Raw genomic sequence first — 22,757 nt, 5'->3', positions numbered from 1 at the left:
GTTAAGTCAACAGTATGCAAATATTGTTTGGTGAAGGTGGAGGAAACAGGAAAATATTCAGAATTGTTGTTATTTTTTTAATAAACATCACATATATTTTAGATGACACTGTGACTGTACCGGTTTCAGAAGTTGAAGAAACCTCAACTGTAGGTAAGTATATGATTCATATAATTGAATCGTTTAGATTCAATTCCATATACTAGTATCAAACTTTGAAGTTCATATCTTACCCAATTTCCGGCCAACTCTGTTGGTTTCAAGTGAAGGACGGAAAGTGTATGTATTAATCGGAATATGTCCAAATGTTCCCGTAACAGTATGTAAATATTATTTCATTTTCTGCAAGAGGAAACAGCAGAAACTAAAACAGAGACGATAACCGGGGACTCGCATGACTATTCCCTCACGGTGTACATTTCATAAACGCATTCATTCAGCAAAACAACCAAAGTAAAGATTTGACACATTTGTCTTTATGCATGCTCCGTAGTGTGGTTCTATAAATACATCAGAATACGTAAACACGTTAAGTCAACAGTATGCAAATATTGTTTGGTAAAGGTGGAGGAAACAGGAAAATATTCAGAATTGTTGTTATTTTTTTAATAAACATCACATATATTTTAGATGACACTGTGACTGTACCGGTTTCAGAAGTTGAAGAAACCTCAACTGTAGGTAAGTATATGATTCATATAATTGAATCGTTTAGATTATATTCCATATACTAGTATCAAACTTTGAAGTTCATATCTTACCCAATTTCCGGCCAACTCTGTTGGTTTCAAGTGAAGGACGGAAAGTGTATGTATTAATCGGAATATGTCCACATGTTCCCGTAACAGTATGTAAATATTATTTCATTTTCTGCAAGAGGAAACAGCAGAAACTAAAACAGAGACGATAACCGGAGACTCGCATGCCTATTCCCTCACGGTGTACATTTCATAAACGCATTCATTCAGCAAAACAACCAAAGTAAAGTTTTGACACATTTGTCTTTATGCATGTTCGGTAGTGTAGTTGTATACAAATATTTCGTTATTAAAACTTAATCCACCACCTATATTTTGATTCAACGTATATGAATATCATTAACACAGTTCATACGACGTACGTTTCGACTGTGAGAGAGGATCAGACCACATTTGAGCCAGTCCCATTCAGCAACTCAAACGGTGATCACGATGATACAACGCCTGGTATATGTGTGCGTGTGTGCGTGTGTGCGTTTGCGTGGGGGGTGCGTGCGTGTGTGTGTGTGTGTTTCTGGAAGGCATATTTCTTTTTGTGAAGTGCGTGTCATGAAGTTTGTCTTTCTCTCATTTTCATTTTCACACACTTGCCAATTATGAGTAATGGTTATCTCACCTAACTGAAAGTCAAATCGTCTCATGTTGTGGTGCGTTGTCGTCCGTTCATCCATCTTGATATATAATTTTGTTACAGTTAACCCCCGCCAAAATCACCCCTCATGATTATAATTTTGACATACATTAAAAATTTTGGATGACACTACGACCAGATACACGACCTGTGAAAATATCTACCACAGGTAATGTAACTAATTCCTGTCATTCAATAATAAGCATTTTCCCATGACGTGTCTTGTGTAGGGATTGTGCCAGGAAATGTTACCATCACGCAGACGGTCCACACTTCATCCCCTCCTGAACCCAGCGAGAATGAAGCAAGGAAAGGGACTTCTGTCATCACCATTGTCGGGTATTCGGCTTCGTGCTCAGTTGTCAGCATCATCGTCACAGCCATAATTTGTCTTGTGAGACGCAAACGACAGAAAGGTGAGGGATCGAACAATTATTATTGCACAGGATATCAATAAGCTCCACAATAAAACCTCTTGTGATTCTTTCCATAGAAACGTTCATCATTCTCTGTCACTTGCCCCAAAACCTTTTGGGAGGGTAAGAACATAGCAACCAATTGAGTGGGTGAGGTGGGTTTAACGCCGCTTTTAACAGTATTCTAGTTATATCGCGGCGTGTCAGCTTAATGTGGGAGGAAAGCCTGAAGTGATAAAGGTATCAGACGTTTACCACTTCGGTGAAACCCACGAACGCGGATATGGTGCTGACAAACCAAGAAACATAATTTGGGCGAACCGGGATTCGAACCCACAATCATAGGCTTCTGGAGTACCCAAGGGACGCAACGCTGCACAGCGAATCGCGGCGCCTTAGACGACATGGCCACCCGTGCCCCCCATATAGCAACCAATGCTTGTAAGAGGCTTCTTAGTGGATTGTGTGGTCAGCTCGGTCATTTGGTTGATTGCTTGTCATCGTGTCCCTTCTGTAAAGTTTCTGCTTACTCGATTATGTAGACCGTCGTCATATGGCTGAAATTTTGCTGAGTAAGTCGTAAATCAACAAACAAACAACACCATAAAATCTGACTGTCCCAAAACCCTCAGCGTGTACCGTGATGTACTGATATTCCATCTGTTGAACACACTCACATGTATATGCCTCAGGTGAGATCACATGTCAAGCGGGAGAACTTACTTTTGTGAGAAATGTAAAGGCTATGATTTCAAAAAATCTTAATTTCATTCGTTTTTTTCTAAATCAAATATTATTTTTTTATTTTGTTCTTTCAAACGTACCTTAATTCCAATAATTCAGCATTTGTAATAAACGTTCCACTAGAAGCTAGGCTGATCACTTATTGTTGATTGGCCATTGTTTATCTAAACTGAAATCAGTGTTTCAATTTCAGGGATCGGGAACAGAAGGTAAGCATTACCAAGCAACTTAAACCGGCTATTTGATTCTTCATATCAATTGTAACTCAATGATGTATCAATAGAAATTATGTGCTAATAAAAAAAGGATTTGTTCTTGTCCACAGGCTTCCTGTATTGTATATCACTCCGAAATACGACGAGAATGAAGAATACGCCACTATTGAAGATTGTTAAGAATCTGGCCATGATTAAAGTGACAATGTCCGTTCGGACATAGTGTCGGGTCGTTATTTCGCTTGTGTAACAGTCTTGTGACCTCTCTGATTCCTGGATTTATTTCCGACACCGCTCAGTTAAATCCGCGGTCGTCAGTGTCCAGTGTCATTACATTCTGTGTTAGGGAATTAGTTGCCCGACTATTTCATTCTTTTGTGATCTAATGGCTCTCTCATACCATGTATTGAATCGATGTATGTTATCTCTTAATATGTTCGCTATCTTATTCTTGTATTGAAAATGTCTTTGTAACTATGATTTTCAAACGTTAGGGGAATCTATATGTACCATCAGATATTTCTCATTTATTCTCATTACTTCAGTATAGATATAGTAGTTAGTTTGCTATTCGTGTTTTCCCTGTGTTTAGAATCACAGTTTGGCTAAGCGCCCTAGTCTGTTGTGTATTCCAGCTGTCCAGGAGAGATTGACCTCTCTGAGGTCCCGCGCGCAGCATATTTATACTTCTGTCGTATCGTGTCTCATTACCCCCAAGGTTTTGTTAAATCGTTTACGATGTCTCACTACTGGGATGGTTACGTTCGATACTCATGTTTCATTAGTAAGTTGTTATGGGACACTGTTCGATCTAAGTTCTGACTTAGTCTGATTGTACTGCGCCAAAGTTAGTAGCTAGGGTTTGTAAAACTCAGTTTTTCTAGTAATCCATGGATAATCAACCCTCCCGTGATTGTCTAGCTATTTGGGAATTTTAGTATTTCCTTGTTCAGTCAGAGTGACTGAAACTTTACTCGATCAGACTAGTTTCATATTAAGACGTACTCGTCTATTTTGTGACTTAAGTGACTTACTTTGGGGATTGGCCCTCTGTGTTTATCCCGTTATTTAACCCAGCCGAGAATACTCACTCATTAGAGTGTCGAGTTAATTGACTCAGGTAATAATTGGTCGAAGCAAACTTAATTGGCTGTCTGCGCATCTGGTCGGTATCTTGTCAAAGTGTTGCTTTCGCTCCACTCATTTTATAACTGTAATACTTTTGCTTAGCTAAGCTGCTTGTGTATTTGCTCTATTATAAATAATCAGTGATCTTTGTCAGCGTAGATTGTTTTTTTCTGATCTTTTATTGTTATCTATTACTACAATTATCTCTTATTAATAAACCTGTGAACCTATTACCGCGTTTGCATTATTTCTTTATTCTTGTTTAATAACAGCCCTAATCAGCTCACAGAGGAACTGAAAACATCAGATCCGTTTAGATATATTTGGAACACATGCTCGCCATCATTGCTGACATTGCCTTTTATTAACATTCACTCTTTCATTGGACTGGTCGTAACTACATATCTTCTTGCATATTGACGGTAGGTAAGACTTTATGAATGAGTAATACGATCAAAGACTACGCCCACCGGGAAAAAATAATGACTATATTTTATGCTGTTCAGTGATGATGTCGCTAAGGTGCACAAACCAGACAACCCAGCTAACACACGACGTTGTCACAACGTTGTGGAAAGGTTGTGGATTGGTAACGTCGTGAAATAACGTTGTCACAACGTTATTATAACGTCAACGTGCAACGTTATTTCACAACGTTATAACAACGTTGCACATTCACGTTGTGAAAACGTTGTGCATCGGACATCGCACAACGTTTTGTAACTACGTTTCTGAAACGTCGGTGAAACGTTATAAAGTTTGCTTCTTGATAGTCATAAATGAATAGAACTGCTTTATCAAAATCAACATGAATTTGTCAGAATACCAAGGCAGTAATGCATTACCTTTCTGTATATCCGGCATTTCAATTTTCATCTCTTAATACTAAAATTTCCAGAACGTAATTGCGTATCTCTATTACAACGTTAGTATTACGTTACATTGTAACGTTATTCCACAACGTAACAACAACGTTGCAAATTAACGTTGTTATAACGTTATGCTTTGGACATTACAACACTTTTGGTAAATGATGTTTAGGAAACCACTTGTAGATCTACCATCTCGTAGTTTTATTTTTTTTAACATATATATCTATGAACGAAGTTATCTGTCTACTAAATGTTGTCTGAAGCAAAATTACAGTTAAAAACACATTGGCGCGCATTTTTAGCGGCGTGAGAGCGACTGCTGAAAAGTTTGGCCTGTTGCCTCGTGAAGTGACGTCAAAATGACGTCACATTGTCGCGGAAGATTTGTTGTCACCAGCCATCTTAGTTCAAACTCACTCTGGATATATTACAACCAAGTGATTGTGCAGCAACGGGAACTGGACAGATGATCTGTGAATTCGGATAAGGTTAGTTATTTTTCAAAAGCAGTCTCCGCTCGTTGATATGTTTCTGTACATGCAGATAGTCAAATGATTTAAATGTATCGTATTATTCAGAAGTGGCGGGGTTTAGAATGCCGTTTGCCGGTCACTTTCACTGAGCTGAGCGTCAGTGTTGATAGTAATATTTGATACACAGAACGTGATGTATATAGAGGTGAAGAAAGCCCATGACTTTTTACCATATTATTATTTTATGGATACCAAGGGTAATTACCAAGGGCAAGCAGTAGGTATATGTTTGACCAGAATTCAGTCTGGCGGCGTTTTGTGGTCGTCATATTATGTTCGGTTTTCGATCGTAAGCGTATAAGGTCTGTAGGCCTAAATAGGCCTAACGTATGCATCGCCTACTGACCACTGACAGTTATCGCCATTTCTTCCGTGTTATTTCTGAAATCTGAAAGTTTACATGTACTAATATTCTGACTTTGATTTTTGTGAAACAATGTGGCTCATTCAGGCCATGGGAAAGGTTGAGTAGATTTCTCTTATACAGCGAAGAGAGGGAATCAAAACAATGGAAGTATAGATCGACTCTCTGTAGGCTGCTAGTTATAGCCCTAGTCTAAAGCGCTCAATGATGTTATGAAAAATTGTATTTTCGGGAAGAGACAGAAACATACATGTTGTTCCCGAAAAGGCCCAATCAGCACTGACTGAAGTAGCCTAAATGTGGACCATCAGGTTGTTGGTGCTGTCTATAAAGTTTATTTGAGCAAGGCGCTTATCATGTGTATTTTTAATATTTCAAAAAAAAAGAATCAATTCATTATTTTCCGATAACTAGATCTATGTCCGACTCCCTTCTAATGAAAACGAGCAAAAGTAAAACGAGTCTCGTCGCGCGCTATAACGGGGTGTTAGCGGTATTGTTCTCGCTGGTGATGATAAGCTAGTCGATAATCAAAAGTTAAATATCACCATGCATTGTCAGTGATTTGGTCATCGTTTGTTGATTATTAAGGTGAGATGGGTGTAGATCTAGTCAATGTGCACCAATGAAAAATACAATGGAATTGATAGCAGCCATATTCGTTCGGTTTTCGACCTCCGTATGTTGCCAGGTAGGCTACCATACTACAGAATTATATTTAACGATATTGAACTGTATTATGTTAATAAACGTAGTAAGTATATGATACTTGGTTCTCTGAAACGTTTTGTCAATGAGAGAGAATAAAATGGTGATCGAAAACTGAACGAGTAAGTTCCAGTGCTAGCTACGAAATCGTACTGTAGCTAGATCTATATAAACAGCGCTGCGATGAAGATGTGAGTCGTAATTAGCTACAATGCCTGTCAAATATATCTGTTCCCGTTTGGATTCCGGTTTAGAAAAGGTCCCCAACAAACCATGTTTGTACTAACATGATTGTGTGTCATTGTACTCTGACAGAGGTTGTGAGACGTGGCTCACTATAACAATCACTGGTTTGTCAGACCGGTGTATATGTAAAACCAAATTACATTAGGTATTTTTTTTATGATGGTACTCATAATTGTGTTACTTATATCTGTAGCCTGAGTTTATTTCCGATCGGACCTTATACATGAAGACTTTAGATTTACAGTTTTCCTAAATTTTAGGCAATTATACAATGTATGTTATCTTTTTGTTTAGACTACATATGAAAATGTATGCTTATTGAATATAGTTTTAGTTTTGACTTTTTTAATATGTTTTCGTTGCAGCAAGGGGGAAAATGTTACACGACAATTCCAGGAGATAAAATCAAGAATGTTGAATCATTGAGGAACACACCAAATAAACCCTGGGCTGTGAATTATGTTAACGTAAGTACAATTGTTTACGGTTACATTCCATTGTCTTTATCCATGTTAATTGGTGGGGTTTTTTTTGCTTGAAATGAATGCTAAGAATGTAGATCTATTTATATAAATCTATGCTCGTACCACGTTTTGTATTCAACCTGATTCTTGATGTCTCTGAATGAATGTTAAAATGTGTTTCCATCAGTCACTTGAATTATACATTATAGTTTGAATATTGATAAAACCTTATCTCCAAATGAATGTTTCTCGTCATATGATCTCTATTATATACCTGCTCGAGATTTATTAAGCTGTTTGTATTTCAGGGAATTTGAAGTGAACACCAAAGAAAGAAGATTCTGGCATTCAATAATTTCGAAAAGTGTTTACATTTTCTATAATCTAAAAATAATAAAATATCAACGCAAATGTGTCTTGGAGTTCTTTGTTGAATGGTGACTTCGCATGACTGAAAGTTGAAGTATACTATATGGACTTGATTAGAGACCGACCATTTAATATTCAAGGAGGTGGGGACCTGGAACTTTTCTATGGAGATTACATATGTTTTCGGTCATAGCTACCAAAGCAGATATATGATTTTCTTTAACTCTATGAGCCTGAAGATAAGCACCTTGCATCTAGATCTATGTCATTTTTTTGTGGCAGGCATTTTTTTCACCAGTCTGAACCGTAATTATTTTTGTCAAGAATTTTTCGATAATATTCCAGGACCCGACCCTCCCCAGAAAAAATATCACATGGTCAACCCCTTACAATGTCTGCCATTCTTTTCTTTTTTGTTTCTTTCAGTACAAGCCTAAAGGGTAATGGTGTCTGACTTTGTTATAGTCAAATCATGTATCTACATGTAGTTAACAGCTCAGTGGTGTTTTTACATTTTGAACATTGTTAGAAAAACACGATCTAACTCACTGTTAACCGGGCTATTCGACGCCCTGGTTTTAAAATATTGGTAAAAGGTATCTCGAATCATGCACATTCACGTGACTAAAGCATATTCTAAAACATTTCCGGATCAAGCTTTGGGTTGTTTTTACAACATTTTAGTGTGGAATGGTCACAACCGTATTTCATCCTTGTAACACAAAGTTATTTCACGTCGTTGTGACAACGTCCATGGTAGTACACAGAAAAAACGTTGTAGGGACGCATTATTATAACATTGCCACAACGTAAAATACAACATAACCACAACGTCAAATACAACGTTCCCTCAACGTCAAATACAACGTCAACACAACGTTGTGACGACGTGAATATGACGTAACACAACGTTAGGCCATGACGTTGTGACAACATAAATGGGAGTCCACAGAATAACGTTATATGGACGTAACATCCGCAACGTTACCGCAACGTAAACACGACGTTATCACAACGTTCCCACAACGTAAAATACAACGTCATCACAACGTTGTGACGACGTGAATATGACGTAACACAACGTTAGGCCATGACGTTGTGACAACATAAATGGGAGTCCACAAAATAACGTTATATGGACGTAACATCCGCAACGTTGCCACAACGTAAACACAACGTTGTCACGACGTTGTCACAACGTGAAATTGTTAGCTGGGAAGCAAACCGTGTATGTTATGTTACGAGACAAGTGATGAATACACAACCATAAGTTCTTGAAATGAACACAATGGGTCATAAAACAGACGGATGACCAGCATGTATGTGTAGAGACAGTGCTTCTGTTTAGTCGTAACAGCCTTATACCTGAGCCGGATATTAGCAATGACTCCAACGAAAGAAATATCCATGTTATACCGACTGAAGAAAGTCCATGTCATAAGGACTTGTTATGTAGGATGAACAATAGATATCCACAGAAATGTATGGCACAGGACATTACAGTTTCAACACAGTTGTAACTTCCTGCATGATGGTCTGGAGATAAAGTTCATGGCAAATACCACACAATACTTTTCCCATGCATTTGGATGGTCACTGACATACATACAGTTGTGAAAATACAATAAACTCTCTGGCTTATTTCCTCCTTATCTCAAGAAAACAACATTTCAGTTTGTAATTTCTAAATTAAACTGAAGCATTGCACGTGTCGTTAGATCGCGACGAAAAACAAATATTTATGACGGTTTATTAATTTAATTGCATTGAAGCAAGCTATTGTATTCACAAATGTCTTTGTGTGTGGTGTTAGCTGTATTATGTGTATGGCGATGTGTTGGATGGCTGCAAGCCTATACCATATGGAAACAACACACAAGGACATAAGCCACTCACCAGCCCTCATTATGTATACTCCTTGTGATCCGATATTTTCCTTGTATATGAGAAGGCTCGTTCACAAAGATTTTGTTTATACATGATTTATACGTGTTATGTAAACGACATTGAGCAATGTAACCACAAAGGATAGTAACACGGTTGCTACTTAGTTCGTCTACAGTTTCGAATACGCTGTTCAAGCATTCTGCATATTCGCTGATATTGTGATTTGTTGACGTGAATAAAGCACAAACTATAGAGAGGTCTACACATTGTTCTCTGTGTTATGGCACAGATGATTCCAGTTCATACTTCCTTCTGAGGTGCTGCATGAAGACCTATAAATGAAGTCCGTGATGTACACTAACGAGATGTGTTTGATGGTTATCAAGCTGTACTTTCTGAAAATGGACAGTGGGACATGAAACAGACAGATGCCTACTTTGTCCTGGCAGTAATGGCGCATTCCAGAACCGGATATATTGAAAGCCCCAAGTGAAAAGGATTTCAATGTTATAACGACTGGTTATGCATAATGAACAGTCGACGTCTACAGGAAGTTATGGTACAGATCATTCCAGTTAATACTTCCTCCTGACGTCCTGCATGAAGACCTGGAAATGAAGCCCACGATGTACACCACACTACATGTACATTTTCCGAGCACTCGTTAAGCCATGCCCCTGCATTTAGATGGTTACTGATATGCATACAGTTACTTTACCAATGTGTGACATGTCTCATTCTCATTCAAGTCTTATATTTGAAGTTTGTTTAGATATAACGTAAGTGACACATTTATCATTCCACTGGACGACTTGATTAGAGAAAGAAAAAGACAATCTGATATTACACCGGAAGCAGACAAATAAAACAAGGAACAACTTCACGTCGAACTGCAAAAAATCGAAACATAGTCATCGCCTGTGCTTCCTACTACTTCACTCATTCAAGTTCATAATGTGTGGAGGGTGACTTCAGATAATGAAATTATGTTAGGCAGAATAGCATGAAACCTGTATAGACCACCTTTTGTATTACCCCTGCAGCAATGGAGGATATGCATTGCATGACGTCACTAAAAGCAAGGTCACACTGCAACTTTGAAGATAGGTTATCTTATGTTTAAAAATGGTCAATATCCTGCAATAGGAATAAACATTGTATTTAGCGGGTCTTGGCGAGCTAAATGCATACAGGTGTTTATTCCTAATACAGGATATTTACCATCCCCAAACGCACTAGCGTCATAACCTCTTTATCATATAATGTCATTCTTTAATTCTGTGTTTGAAACTCGCTTTCCCTCTCTCACAAACATTACCTAAACATTGCGAGTTTTCCTGGAATGTGCGCATTAATATTTATTACGGCACAGGGTAAGTGATGAGTTAGTCCGACAACGACAGTAGCAGATATAGCTCCAACCGAATTCTTTTTCTAGTACAGTGGCGAAGCAACATATACGCAAAAAACCCAATTGTTTTTACTTGCATTTCGCGGCAATCCATCGGTCTGTCCGCTTGAGTAACTGCCCTTTGTCAATGGGAAGCTACTCTAACCCTAGTCTATGAGACGTCACGACCACGTTCAGACGTTGTTGACAGTCGGCCTGTCCTGTCATAACGTTAAGACGTGCAATCAGATGTACACACAGCGACAAAACGAAACAAGGTAACAATTCAAACATATTTCGGACAAATACAACTATTTTAAATTGTGGAAAAGGTTTCAAGCCGCAGAGGTCTACAAGCACAGATATGGCTATTGATCCCGCTTGGTTAGGCCTGGTGCACACGCAAAATTGTTTCGAAAGTCATATCTCAAAAGTTGCCAAAACTTATAAAATGCCTTAGCTACGTCACAGTTAGACACTTATTTTCAGTATATTAGACTGTCCTTTTGATAATGATAGCAATTATCCCTGTAGTTTATTCATGGTTAATTCTGACTCGATTGCCGAATGACGAGGGCGACGTCATGTTTGTTTATAAACACGGAAAGTAGTCCCTACTCAACCTATGATATTTGCATCTCTATCCGCATATGACCCCAACGGATATCGTTGTTTTCCGATGACTTTTTCCTTCCGTATCCAGCATCATTTCAGATAATATGACGGCTTTCCCTCCACCATCATCTGAATCATGTGAAGTATATACTATTATACTTTGTTTCTTTGATGTTTAACGCCGAACTCATCAGAATTCTAGCTATATGACGGCGGTCTGTCAATTAGTCTGCACCAGGCAATCCAGTGATTGACATCATCAGCATCGATCAACGCAATTGGGATTTGATGACATGCATCAACAAAGTCAGCGAGCCTGACCATCTGATCCCGTTAGTCGCCTCTTTCGACAAGCATGGGTTGCTGTAAATGTCTAACTAGGATATTCACTGGTAAAATGCCATCTGAAATTTACTGCGAAAACAATATATGAAATGCTATACTTCCCCATAGATAACATCAATATGAAATTTTTGATATGACATGTTGGCAAGAAGTTGTCATTCTGGTTGGTACTATTTGTTGCTCCATTATTGCCTGTCTCTTTTTTTTGTGCAAATAAATCGGATTTACTTCTGTTACGTAATGGAAACAATATGTTAACTGAGATAGCTATGCAGAAGCGGCGACAGTGGTCAAGCTTCCGAGATGGGCTAGGCAGGGAATCGGGGATGATGAGCGATCCTCACATGAATGTTTGTTCCAAAGCGATGAAATGCGTGAGAGATACGTATACACACTATTCTCCCGTTATATACGCCCTAACAAGACACTGTAAAGTTCACATGTTTTGAAAACATACTACCACCGTCCCCGGTAAACCGGACCGGAAGTTTAAACACCACTCTGGTCCACCATAATATAGTAATATTACTTCGTGACGCATGATCACTGCCCAAACACACTACAAAGAACCTCTGTCGAATCACAACAGAAACATTGCAACACAGTTACAATCATTGCTTAACAATAAAATAAACTGCATATAATACTACCCGGATTTACAAAATCAGAACAAGAGAATTTGACCAAAGAGAAAAGATACATCAGTGATATCGTTCAATAATTGTCAAATAGCCAATAACCTTTCCCGGATATCCCCACCTGGACCATAACTCACAAAAGACAAAACGAACTCGTATGTAAATATTCCAAAATGAAACGACCCCATATCGATTCTCCCATGGTGAATGCTCAAAAGATGCACCTTTAAACAAATAATAATAAATACAAGGTAATGAAACTTGAACCATCAACATATCTGGTTTATAGAGATAGTGTGAAAATAAAGCTACCACAGAGAAGCGTTTAGTGCTGGTAGCTACTGTTGTCAAGGTAGTCGCCATTTTTAAAATAAATTCACTCCTCAGCAACAGCCATCTGCGCATGCGCGAAGTGCTGAGTCAGTTTATCAGCTATTTTATCCATACCAGGCGAGCACTGTAGTTAAATCGCACAGAAGTAAGCAGGATTGAACAGCTGTGTTATACAACATAACCTTCAAACATAAAACGAATCGATTATAGAAAATCTGTTTCCTGTTGAGCTACGTTGCATAGTGAGCTATCTTCAGGTTTTAATTAGTTTTCTGTCTGACATGAATACCTTTCTGAAGAAAAAACGATGATTTATTTGAGACTTAAAGGGACTTGGCTTTAGTAAATTGAAAGGCCAAGGAAAATTTGACTTATATCATTCAGATGTTACTTTGGTTTTCATTTAAGTAAAATTGATTATAAAGATCCATCTGAAAGTTCCCACGCCAAAGTCTCAATTTCCCGCAGGACATCTATTACCGTGTCCACGTTTATTACATAGTCGTGGGAAGCAGTCCCATATTGAGTTTTGACAGTGAGTGAGTGAGTCAAAATTTAACGTCACATCGGCAATATTGCAACCATATTGTGACGAGAATTTTCGCAGAGTGTGATCACACTGGTCAATTTCTAAGAATAAATGCATCACCAGGAAGGTGTGTACAAGCTTGACGGAAGAAATGTACATGACAGTCTGTATAAAACGTAGCACTCTATAAATATACCGAACAGGAAAGTGACTTGTTCCTGGTATAAGTTGATGGGACGAAATGAAATACGTGGATAATTAGAGTATTGCAAACAATAACATTGCTATTATTTATTGCCAGGTCTCAAAGTGTATGATATGGCGGACTTGTTTGGATTATTCCACCATGGCCTGTGTTATGCCTGAAGGGTAGAGAACAGAGGAAGTATTTGTAGCGAGCGTGGTACACTGACGAGTTAGTTACTGATATAATCAGTCACGAACCACTGCGGGATGATGTGTAGTTGGAGCTGTACAACTGTCATTTGTGTTTTGTTGTTTTCCCATCGTTGTATAGGAGGAGCGTCGACAGGTAAGACTGATACAATAAAAACATACATAACTCAAGGGATGAGGTGACGTGAAATGTAGTTAAACGTCATGCTCAAGATTATTGAATGAATGCGCGTCTGTGTTTGTATTAGTACTAGAGGCTGTCAACTAAGCAATTTACACAAAAATCCATTTTAAATTGATAATTTGGCATGATGTTTATAGAATATATCCAGATATGTTAACCACTTGTGACTGAGTTGAATGTTGATAGCTGTAACAGTTGGTAGGCAGTTTCAAGTTGAGTGAGTGAGTGAGTAGGTTTGGTTTAACGCTGCATTTAACAGTATTCCAGTTATATCATGTCGTGTCAGCTTAATGTGGGAGGAAAGCCCGAAGTGACGTTTACCACTTCGGTGAAACCCACGAGCACGGGAATGGTGTTGACAAACCTAAAAACATAATTAGGGGATTCGAAACCAAAATCATTGGCAAACCAGAAACCTAGAATTGTGGGATCGAATGACAGATCGCCTCGATTATGTTTCTAGGTATGTCAGCACCATACCTGTGCTCGTGGGTTTCACTGAAGTGGTAAACGCATGAGACCCGCATCACTTCGGGCTTTTCTCCAACATTAAGCTGACACGCCATAATATAAATGGAATAATGTTAAAAGCGGCATTAAACCCATCTCACTCACGAAGAAAATGGAAAATTTAATCTTAGAATTATATGTAGACGAGGGTCCAACATAAAGACTCAACAGATAAACGTTCATACAAAAACTCAGTTAATATGTGACAAGTTATAACATCAAGAAATAAACATAAATAAATGATATGCCACGATCAATGACACGAGACAGCTCTCATTCACTGTATGGAACCCGAACATTGTCATAATCAAAATGTCAAGTACACAATACCCGTTGACATGACATTGATCATTCATGGAATTGAATATGTCGTGGATATGCTAGTTGGAAACGATCTGCAGGAACGTACACGTGTGATTGTATCTTTACACTTCCATTTACATTAGCATTCTATAGCTAAAACCATTCTTGTTGCCTTTCAGCAAACGTAACCGTTGAAGGAAATGCTACACTGTCATGGTCTCTACCCAGACCTAGAAACAGCGAGTTCACCGTTTGGAACACACGCGCAGGGAAAGCCATATTCCATATAACCAACTACAATAATGTCACTGACGTGAACTCAGAATCTAGGATCACATTTACAGGGAACATATCACCTTCTGGAACAGGATTGTTCAGATTTATCATCAGAGATGTCAAGTTTCATGACGAAGGCCGGTATGAGTGTTATTCGCGGTCGCCAGGTAACAGAGGATTCACAATTGCTAATTGTGGACAGACACTTATCGTGATGGGTATGTATGAGGCAAATGGTATGGATACTCCCTTAGTACATGTTACTTTTCTACTTTTTGCGATGAAAATACATAGATATACCACACAAAATAGGTTTAAGAACACCCGTTTTTGTCATATGCCTATAGTTAATTTATCATGGCTGGTAGGTATTACAACATATAATCTTCCAACTGCTGGTGTTCTGTAACTATTTTACAAGTAATTACAATAGTGTTTCAGTAAATGTGTAGTCGTTTGGGAAAGCAATTGAATTGTAAAGGTTATATTTGATGCATTTATTTTTCAGCTGCGTCAAATGTTTATATTCGTTTTGGAGAAACAGCTACTCTGGCTTGGAATTTGCAGGGGTCTGGAAACAAAGACTTTTTTATCAGAAACGATTTTATGAGAGAAAATGTGATTCACGCTACGAACTATAACAAAGTCAATATTACTGGTAAGAATTCAAGAGTAGACTTCACTGGAAACATAACATCCTCAGGAACTGGTCTCTTCAGCTTCGTGATCAGTAGCGCTGACGACCATGACTTTGGTCAGTACAACTGCTACCTTGGTTCACCACAACGTCCAGGAACAAAGATTCCCAACTGTGGGCAACAGCTAGTAGTGATACGTAAGTGGTTCATTTACAGAAACACTATCCGGAATTTGAGCATGGTAACTAAGTCTACACAATGTATCAATATGTCACTGACCAGGGCAGCTGTAACAGGGTATTTTGAAGAGGGATAATGTTCATGTTTCCAGAAAGAAGTATGTCCATTCATTTAAATTTCACAGATATTTTGCCCTTTTGCCAAATGTTTCTACGGATAATCTAGACTGGTGTTTCTTTTGCATTGACAATGTAATTTACGTTGGTGATATCATCAAACCGATTTCGGTATTGAACCCTATCATGAAAGCATTTACAACACACTTAAATACATATTTGATAAGCCACTCAATTTGCATCTGTGATCATTTTTGCCACAGGTGTTCAAGAACCGTACATTGAGAGCCCGGACAAAGTAAAGGTAGGCGGTTCTGTAGATCTGACATGTCACACCTTTCTGAAAAGTTACCCCAGCGATAACCTGCCCATGTCCTTGGTCTGGAGGAGAAACGGAATGGGTGTGGAGAATGGAGGCAGGCATCAGTTGGCGTCTGGTAGCAGGAGAGGGTGGGGGGGGCGATACATGAACAGCACTCTGACTATCGGTGGCGTGACAGGGAAGGACAGAGCAGACAGATACTCTTGTCAGACAGTGGTTGGGGACAATCTACTCACAGACCAGAGTGTGGACTATGTCCTTAGCATAGAATGTATGTATTCATTACAAGTGTCACGGGTAACCTCCCATTTGTTAGACAACCAGTTGTTGTTACACAGCTTAAAAAATTAAATTTCAAACACGACTAAGAAGCCAACTGTTACCTCAGATAGGTAATGGAACATCCCAGTTTGAGAATAACATAGCTCCATACAAGTATGTTCCTCTCTGAGACGTAGTATATTCTACTTTGCATAAGCAAGCCATGCCGATAACATCGATTTGTCGTTGCTTTAGGTGTTTAAGACGTCGCCTTCTGTTGTAGCAATTTCAGTTGACCCGTCCCTCTTTTGGACTCATGTGTGTGAGAGTAGCTGCACACTCTTTTGGGAGCTTTTTTACTGATAAAAGTTTTGTTTTCGTTTTGATTAAATTTTGCTATTTACCCATTGATTTTGTGAAAGTGATAGAAAAAGTTCTTTGGCTGTTCAGTGTTTATACGTTCGAGTAAGATGAACTTTAGTTGTACTTAGATACTTAGACCCGCATCAATTTCTGGCAAGCTCTCCTCTCACCCTCAAATTAAGACAGACCCACCATAACTGTGTTTGTGTAGAAATACAGTATAACAGAAATACGGTGTAAAACACACCTCACCTACTCATGTCATTGCAACTGTCGATATTGTTATTAGTAGAAAACTGACTATGTTGTAGATGTGCCTGAGTCTCCTCAGAACACGGAAGTGCACGAGGGAGACACTGTGTTGCTGTCCATGAGGACACCCCAACACCAGTCAAGAATATACCTTAAAGACCCTAATGATAGAAATGTGTTTGAAATGGACTCTGCTGAAGTCTACATATGGGAACTCTACTGGACCAGGATCAAGATCGTGAAAGTCATCACATCATCGGATAATGTCACTGTTCAGTTCCAACTCTCTGACATCACATCAGCTGATGCTGGGAGGTACAACTGTAGCCTGGAGAAGGGCGGACATGCAGGCTGTGACTGGGAACACGTGCTGGTCGTTTTCAGTAGGTCAATTTGCCTTGTTACATGTATGTATGTATGTATGTATGTATGTATGTATGTATGTATGTATGTATGTATGTATGTATGTATGTATGTATGTATGTATGTATGTATGTATGTATGTATGTATGTATGTATGTATGTATGTATGTATGTATGTATGTATGTATGTATGTATGTATGTATGTATGTATGTATGCATGCATGCATGCATGCATGCATGCATGCATGTATGTATGTATGTATGTGTAGGTGTGCATGTATATACGTAATAGACCAAATACATTTAGATGTTGGAATGAAACGCATGGAAATTAAAAAAAAACATCACTCATTTTTTAGATGACTCTGTGACTGGGTCGGCTTCACCATCTGTCGCAACATCTACTACAGGTAAAGTATATACATATGATTCGTACTACTGAATCTCTCAAAATGTCCTCTCCACGCTCGTAGCATACCTTCTTACTCATATTAACATTTGTGAATAATTCATTGACATTCGTCTCTAAGTAACAAGTAAAAGAATGATCCTATAAATACATCGGAATACGTAAACACGTTAAGTCAACAGTATGCAAATATTGTTTGGTGAAAGGTGGAGGAAACAGGAAAATTTTCAGAATTGTTGTTATTTTTTTTATAAACATCACATATATTTTAGATGACACTGTGACTGTACCGGTTTCAGAAGTTGACAAAACCTCAACTGTAGGTAAGTATATGATTCATATAATTTAATCGTTTAGATATAATTCCATATACTGGTATCAAACTTTGAAGTTCATATCATACCCAATTTCCGGCCAACTGTGTTGGTTTAAAGTGAAGGACGGAAAGTGTATACATTAATCGGAATATGTCCACGTGTTCCCGTAACAGTATGTAAATATTATTTCATTTTGTGCAAGAGAAAACAGCAGAAACTAAAACAGAGACGATCACCCGAGTCAAGTCGCATGACTTTTCCCTCACGATGTACGTTTCATAAACTCGTAAACTTTTGACACATTTGTCTTTATGCATGTTCCGTAGTGTAATTGTATACATATATTTAGTTATTAAAAATAATCCACCACCTATATTTTGATTCAACGTATTTGAATATCATTAACACAGTTCATACGACGTACGTTTCGACTGTGAGAGAGGTTCAGACCACATTTGAGCCAGTCACATTCAGCAACTCAACTGGTGATCATGATGATACAACGCCTGGTATGTTTATATTTTCATGTGTTGACATGTGTCAAGTATGATATTTCCTCGATTAAATTACAAATCGTCCTTGTCTTCAAACATAAATATGCTAACAAACATGACAGTAGTGATCTTCAAACATAATTTAAAGATGCATTCCTATTAATCCTTAAGTAACGATAACATATACTTTTGTGGAGGTTTGCTGTAAATGTTGTCAGGCTTAGGGAAGGGTACTGTTGATCACTCGATATTCTCTTTATCATAATTGCTTTACTCTGATATCTGCGTTACTTTTTGTAACTGATATCGTTACTCTCACGTGGCCTATTTCAGCAAGTGAAGACAGCATGTCTTCTGTAATGCCCACCTCACCTGATGGATCGGCACACTCGAGCAAAAAGCTGACCACAACGACTGATGCATCTGTCGTTAAAGGTGTGTAAATGAATGGATGGATGGATGGATGGACGGATGGACGGACGGACGGACGGACGGACGGAAGGACGGACGGATGGATGGATGGATGGTTGGATAGATAGATAGATAATTGGATAGATAGATAGATAGATAGATAGATAGATAGATAGATAGATAGATAGATAGATGATATCGTATCTCGCAAAACAAGGGTTTTTGTTATACAAAAAACGCCTGTAAAACAGTGTTCAATGTTTCAATTAATTCAGTTAAAATCCATTTTTTCCAGGAGGGCTGCAGACCCTTGTTGTAGTCAGTATTGGATTTTCGGTTGCAACAACGGTGATCATCTCCGTCATCGCTTTCTTGCTTTGTCGCAGAACATTCAAACGACGAAAAGGTGGGATTTGTTCTGCGTTGAAATACGTCATGATATGCATTCGTTGAATTGTAATTGAGAAATGAATGGAGAGTCAAAATATAAATAGCAGCAGTGTAATGTCAGGGCAGTTGAACTAATACAGTTACTTGTCATAATACTACTCCAAAGAATATTGTCTGATTACCCAAATCGGCCCAACAGAAGCCCATTCACTAAATCGTTTGTGTCTAGGCCAGGATCGGAACAAGCGTTTGTTGTAGTATTCGGTATTGCTGTGATTATCAATACCTCAGGATGCGTGATGTTCTGCAACGTTGAATATACATTCTACTTATTAATGTGACAGTGAAGCACAATACATAACGTAAATATAACGACATCATTAGGATTAGAATCATGTTCAGACTTATATCAGTTAAATTTAACAGGCGATGAATTGTGATGAATTGCTGCTCTGCGTGAATGTCAACTTTTCCTTCTTTTTCACAGAAACCTCTGACGCAAGGTAGGTTTTAATGTGTTAATCACAATGATATTAGTGTTTTTTTAAAGGCAAAAGACCCAAATCCCAGAGTACCTGTCTTGACTGAAGGTATCCGTATCATGTAGTTTCACATTCTATGTTGTACCCCTGTTTTTCGATTATGTCATTTACGTGTTTTTTTAATATATCATGGCAAAATTACTCGGAATGTGTCAGGAATTCACGAATACTCAAGCATCAGAACAAACATGAAATGTTCTTGAACGCTCGGGTGCTGGTTTAGTCAATTTACCTTTAATATGTCATGTATATAGGCTTTCAGAGCACTCTGAGGTTGATCAGACAACTAGACCAATGTGTGTCTGTAATGGATACTAGCAAACACAGTATATAATTAGATGGTATGCCATCACATAGGTTGCCAGATTGACACACAGGGGTCAGTTTGGAAAATTGACAGAACATGCAGGTGTTGGTTTACAAAGGTGTCCATGACTAGGGTTGCCAAAATACTGAGATGTCGCCTGGCCACTATGCTTGTCGTCAGAGGCGACTAACGAGATCGGGTGGTCAGGCTCGCTAACTTGGTTGAAGCATGTCATCGTATCCGTATTGCGTGGGTTGATACTCATGATGTCAACCACTGGACTGTCTGGCCCGGTCCGCCGTAATATAGCTAGAATAGTGCTGAATGCGGTGTTAAACATAAACAAACAAACAAACAAACAAACAAACAAACAAACAAGATGTCGGCTGAAACATTTAACCGTCAGATTTCTTTATAGACAAGCCCTGAAATACTCACATGTATTTTAGAGAATTTGCTTTGACTGGGCTTAATAGAATAGGGGGGCGGTCGGGTAGCCTAGTGGTTAAAGCGTTCGCTCGTCACGCCGAAGACCCGGGTTCGATTCCTGACATGGGTAAAATGTGTGAAGCCCATTTCTGGTGTCCCCCGCCGTGATATTGCTGGAATATTGTTAAAAGCGGCGTAAAACCTCACTCACTCACTCACTCACTCACTCACTCACTCACTCACTCACTCACTCACTCACTCACTCACTCACTCACTCACTCACTCACTCACTCACTCACTCACTCACTCACTCACTCACTCATAGAATAGTGTTACCCAGAGACTTAAATGATATTACCATATACATATGTATTTCGATGCTTAGAATGTAGATGTACTTCCTATGAATGTCAGCTTAATGATGTACATCCACATTTACCCCATTGTCACAGGCCCCCTGCTCTCGCTCAGGCCGACAACCGCATCTACTTCGAAATTGAAGATATCCGGCCACCGCAGCAAGACTCCAGTCAGAGAAGGGAGGAAGGAGTCAATCTCAGACGCGATTATGTGAATAGTTGCGGTTACCACGAGCTCCGACACTTACGACTTAAGAAAGACAGCGTGATGCGCATGACCGGAACTAACATGGAGGACTGCTGTAGTTTACGGTCAGTGTCCACCGTGAATCATTATGATGAACCATGGCTCTAAATTGTCGGCTCGCTGTAGTGCTGTGAAACGTGTCTTCCGGTGGGGCAGGACTTGCTAACTCTTTCCAAGGACACCTGGTGTCATCAGTCATTTTCAGTGATCCTTTCAATTAAATTTCACTACCATTTTGCCTTCTACGCTCAAAGAAATCGGTTCCTGCAGATAATCAAAGCTTTTTATTCTATGGTGTTGGCGTTAAATAATGAATCGTTTAACATGCTACAGTTGTATCTCTTGGCAACAGTGTTCGTTTGGAAGTGGCCTCGAATTCTCGATGCATCATCATTATGATGTTGGATTTGTGAGGAACTCGACAGTATACTTGCATAAAAAGTGACTCATTCGAGATCCAGTTTGTTCAACGAAACTCATTCATATACGCTTTGAGAAGTACACAGTCAACGCGCAAAGTCCTGTATAAATTTATGTTTGCTATTATTGTTTTAACCATTATTATGTCGAGCTTGAGGTTTATCATTTTCGTGGATACTGTAGATAGTGATCAAGTTGCTTACGTCCGTTGTACATTCTTCATTGTCTATAAACAGATTAATGTTTTCCAGTATTATTACATTCGTTTCCTCTGAGCAGGATTCGTGTAATAAATATTGATTCATCAGTCCTTAAGTGATCTGTATTATTATTATTATTATTATTATTATTGTTGTTGTTGTTGTTGTTATTATTATTATTATTTAAAAAAAAAGAGATCTGAATGGTGTAGTGGTGATTCGGTGATCACGGAAACAGAAAGTACATGACATATCAAGCTTACATCTTGTTAGAATAAAGAAGGTGGTCTATACATATATAGCATTGTATTGCTGACATCTGTCATTGATATGAACTGCATTTGAATTAAAGGCTGTATGTGGATTTACTTGTCATCTTCGTTCCTTTACCTTTATGTTTTTAATTTAATTTCTGATCACACCTTTGTCGGACATGGTTTGCGAGTGATATGTCATTCATGAGACATTCGGTGTGACACACTGCCATCTCATCCTACCGGGCACCCATTCACTGTTGGGTGAGAGGGGCACAGGCCCAGTCGTCTTAGGTGCCGCGATTCGCTGTGCAGAGTTGCGTCCTTTAAGCACGCCAGAAACCTATGATTGTGGGTTCCAATCCTGGTTCGCCCCGATTATGTTTCTAGGTTTGTCAGCACCTGCATCATTTCGGGCTTTCCTCCCACATTAAGCAGACACGCCGTGATATAACTGGAATACTGTTAACAGCGGCGTTAGACCCAACTCACTCGCTTTGTCGGACATGGTATGCCAGTGATATGTAATTCATGAGACATTCGGTGTGACACTTCTGGCCCAGGTTTGCAAAGTGCCGACACTTTTTAAAGCGGCGTTTAACAAAGAGGCGTTTATGAGAGCAGTATT

At 38.8% G+C, this 22,757-nt stretch overlaps 1 protein-coding gene and 1 long non-coding RNA gene across 2 annotated transcripts in view; both read left to right on the top strand.

Annotated features, from left to right (window-relative positions):
- Window positions 1-22,223, top strand: part of LOC124120357 — a 31,234-nt gene extending 9,011 nt beyond the window's left edge. Inside the window, exons 16-23 of the mRNA XM_048398513.1 lie at window positions 103-153; window positions 631-681; window positions 18,032-18,082; window positions 18,487-18,585; window positions 18,904-19,005; window positions 19,277-19,387; window positions 19,859-19,874; window positions 21,102-22,223. Of these exons, the coding sequence (XP_048254470.1) occupies window positions 103-153; window positions 631-681; window positions 18,032-18,082; window positions 18,487-18,585; window positions 18,904-19,005; window positions 19,277-19,387; window positions 19,859-19,874; window positions 21,102-21,363 (743 nt within the window). The 3' untranslated portion in view covers window positions 21,364-22,223. The remainder of the gene's footprint in view (window positions 1-102; window positions 154-630; window positions 682-18,031; window positions 18,083-18,486; window positions 18,586-18,903; window positions 19,006-19,276; window positions 19,388-19,858; window positions 19,875-21,101) is intronic.
- On the top strand, window positions 5,102-7,490 carry LOC125381548. Its single transcript, XR_007221891.1, has 3 exons — window positions 5,102-5,252; window positions 6,981-7,082; window positions 7,388-7,490. It is a non-coding gene; the product is annotated as an uncharacterized LOC125381548 (long non-coding RNA).
- Window positions 22,224-22,757: the final 534 nt, after the last annotated feature.

Source organism: Haliotis rufescens, unplaced genomic scaffold (assembly GCF_023055435.1).
Source record: "Haliotis rufescens isolate VD_foot unplaced genomic scaffold, xgHalRufe1.0.p SCAF_18, whole genome shotgun sequence".
In the NCBI taxonomy this organism is placed as follows: domain Eukaryota; kingdom Metazoa; phylum Mollusca; class Gastropoda; order Lepetellida; family Haliotidae; genus Haliotis; species Haliotis rufescens.
This window is presented reverse-complemented; position numbering and strand designations above follow the sequence as displayed.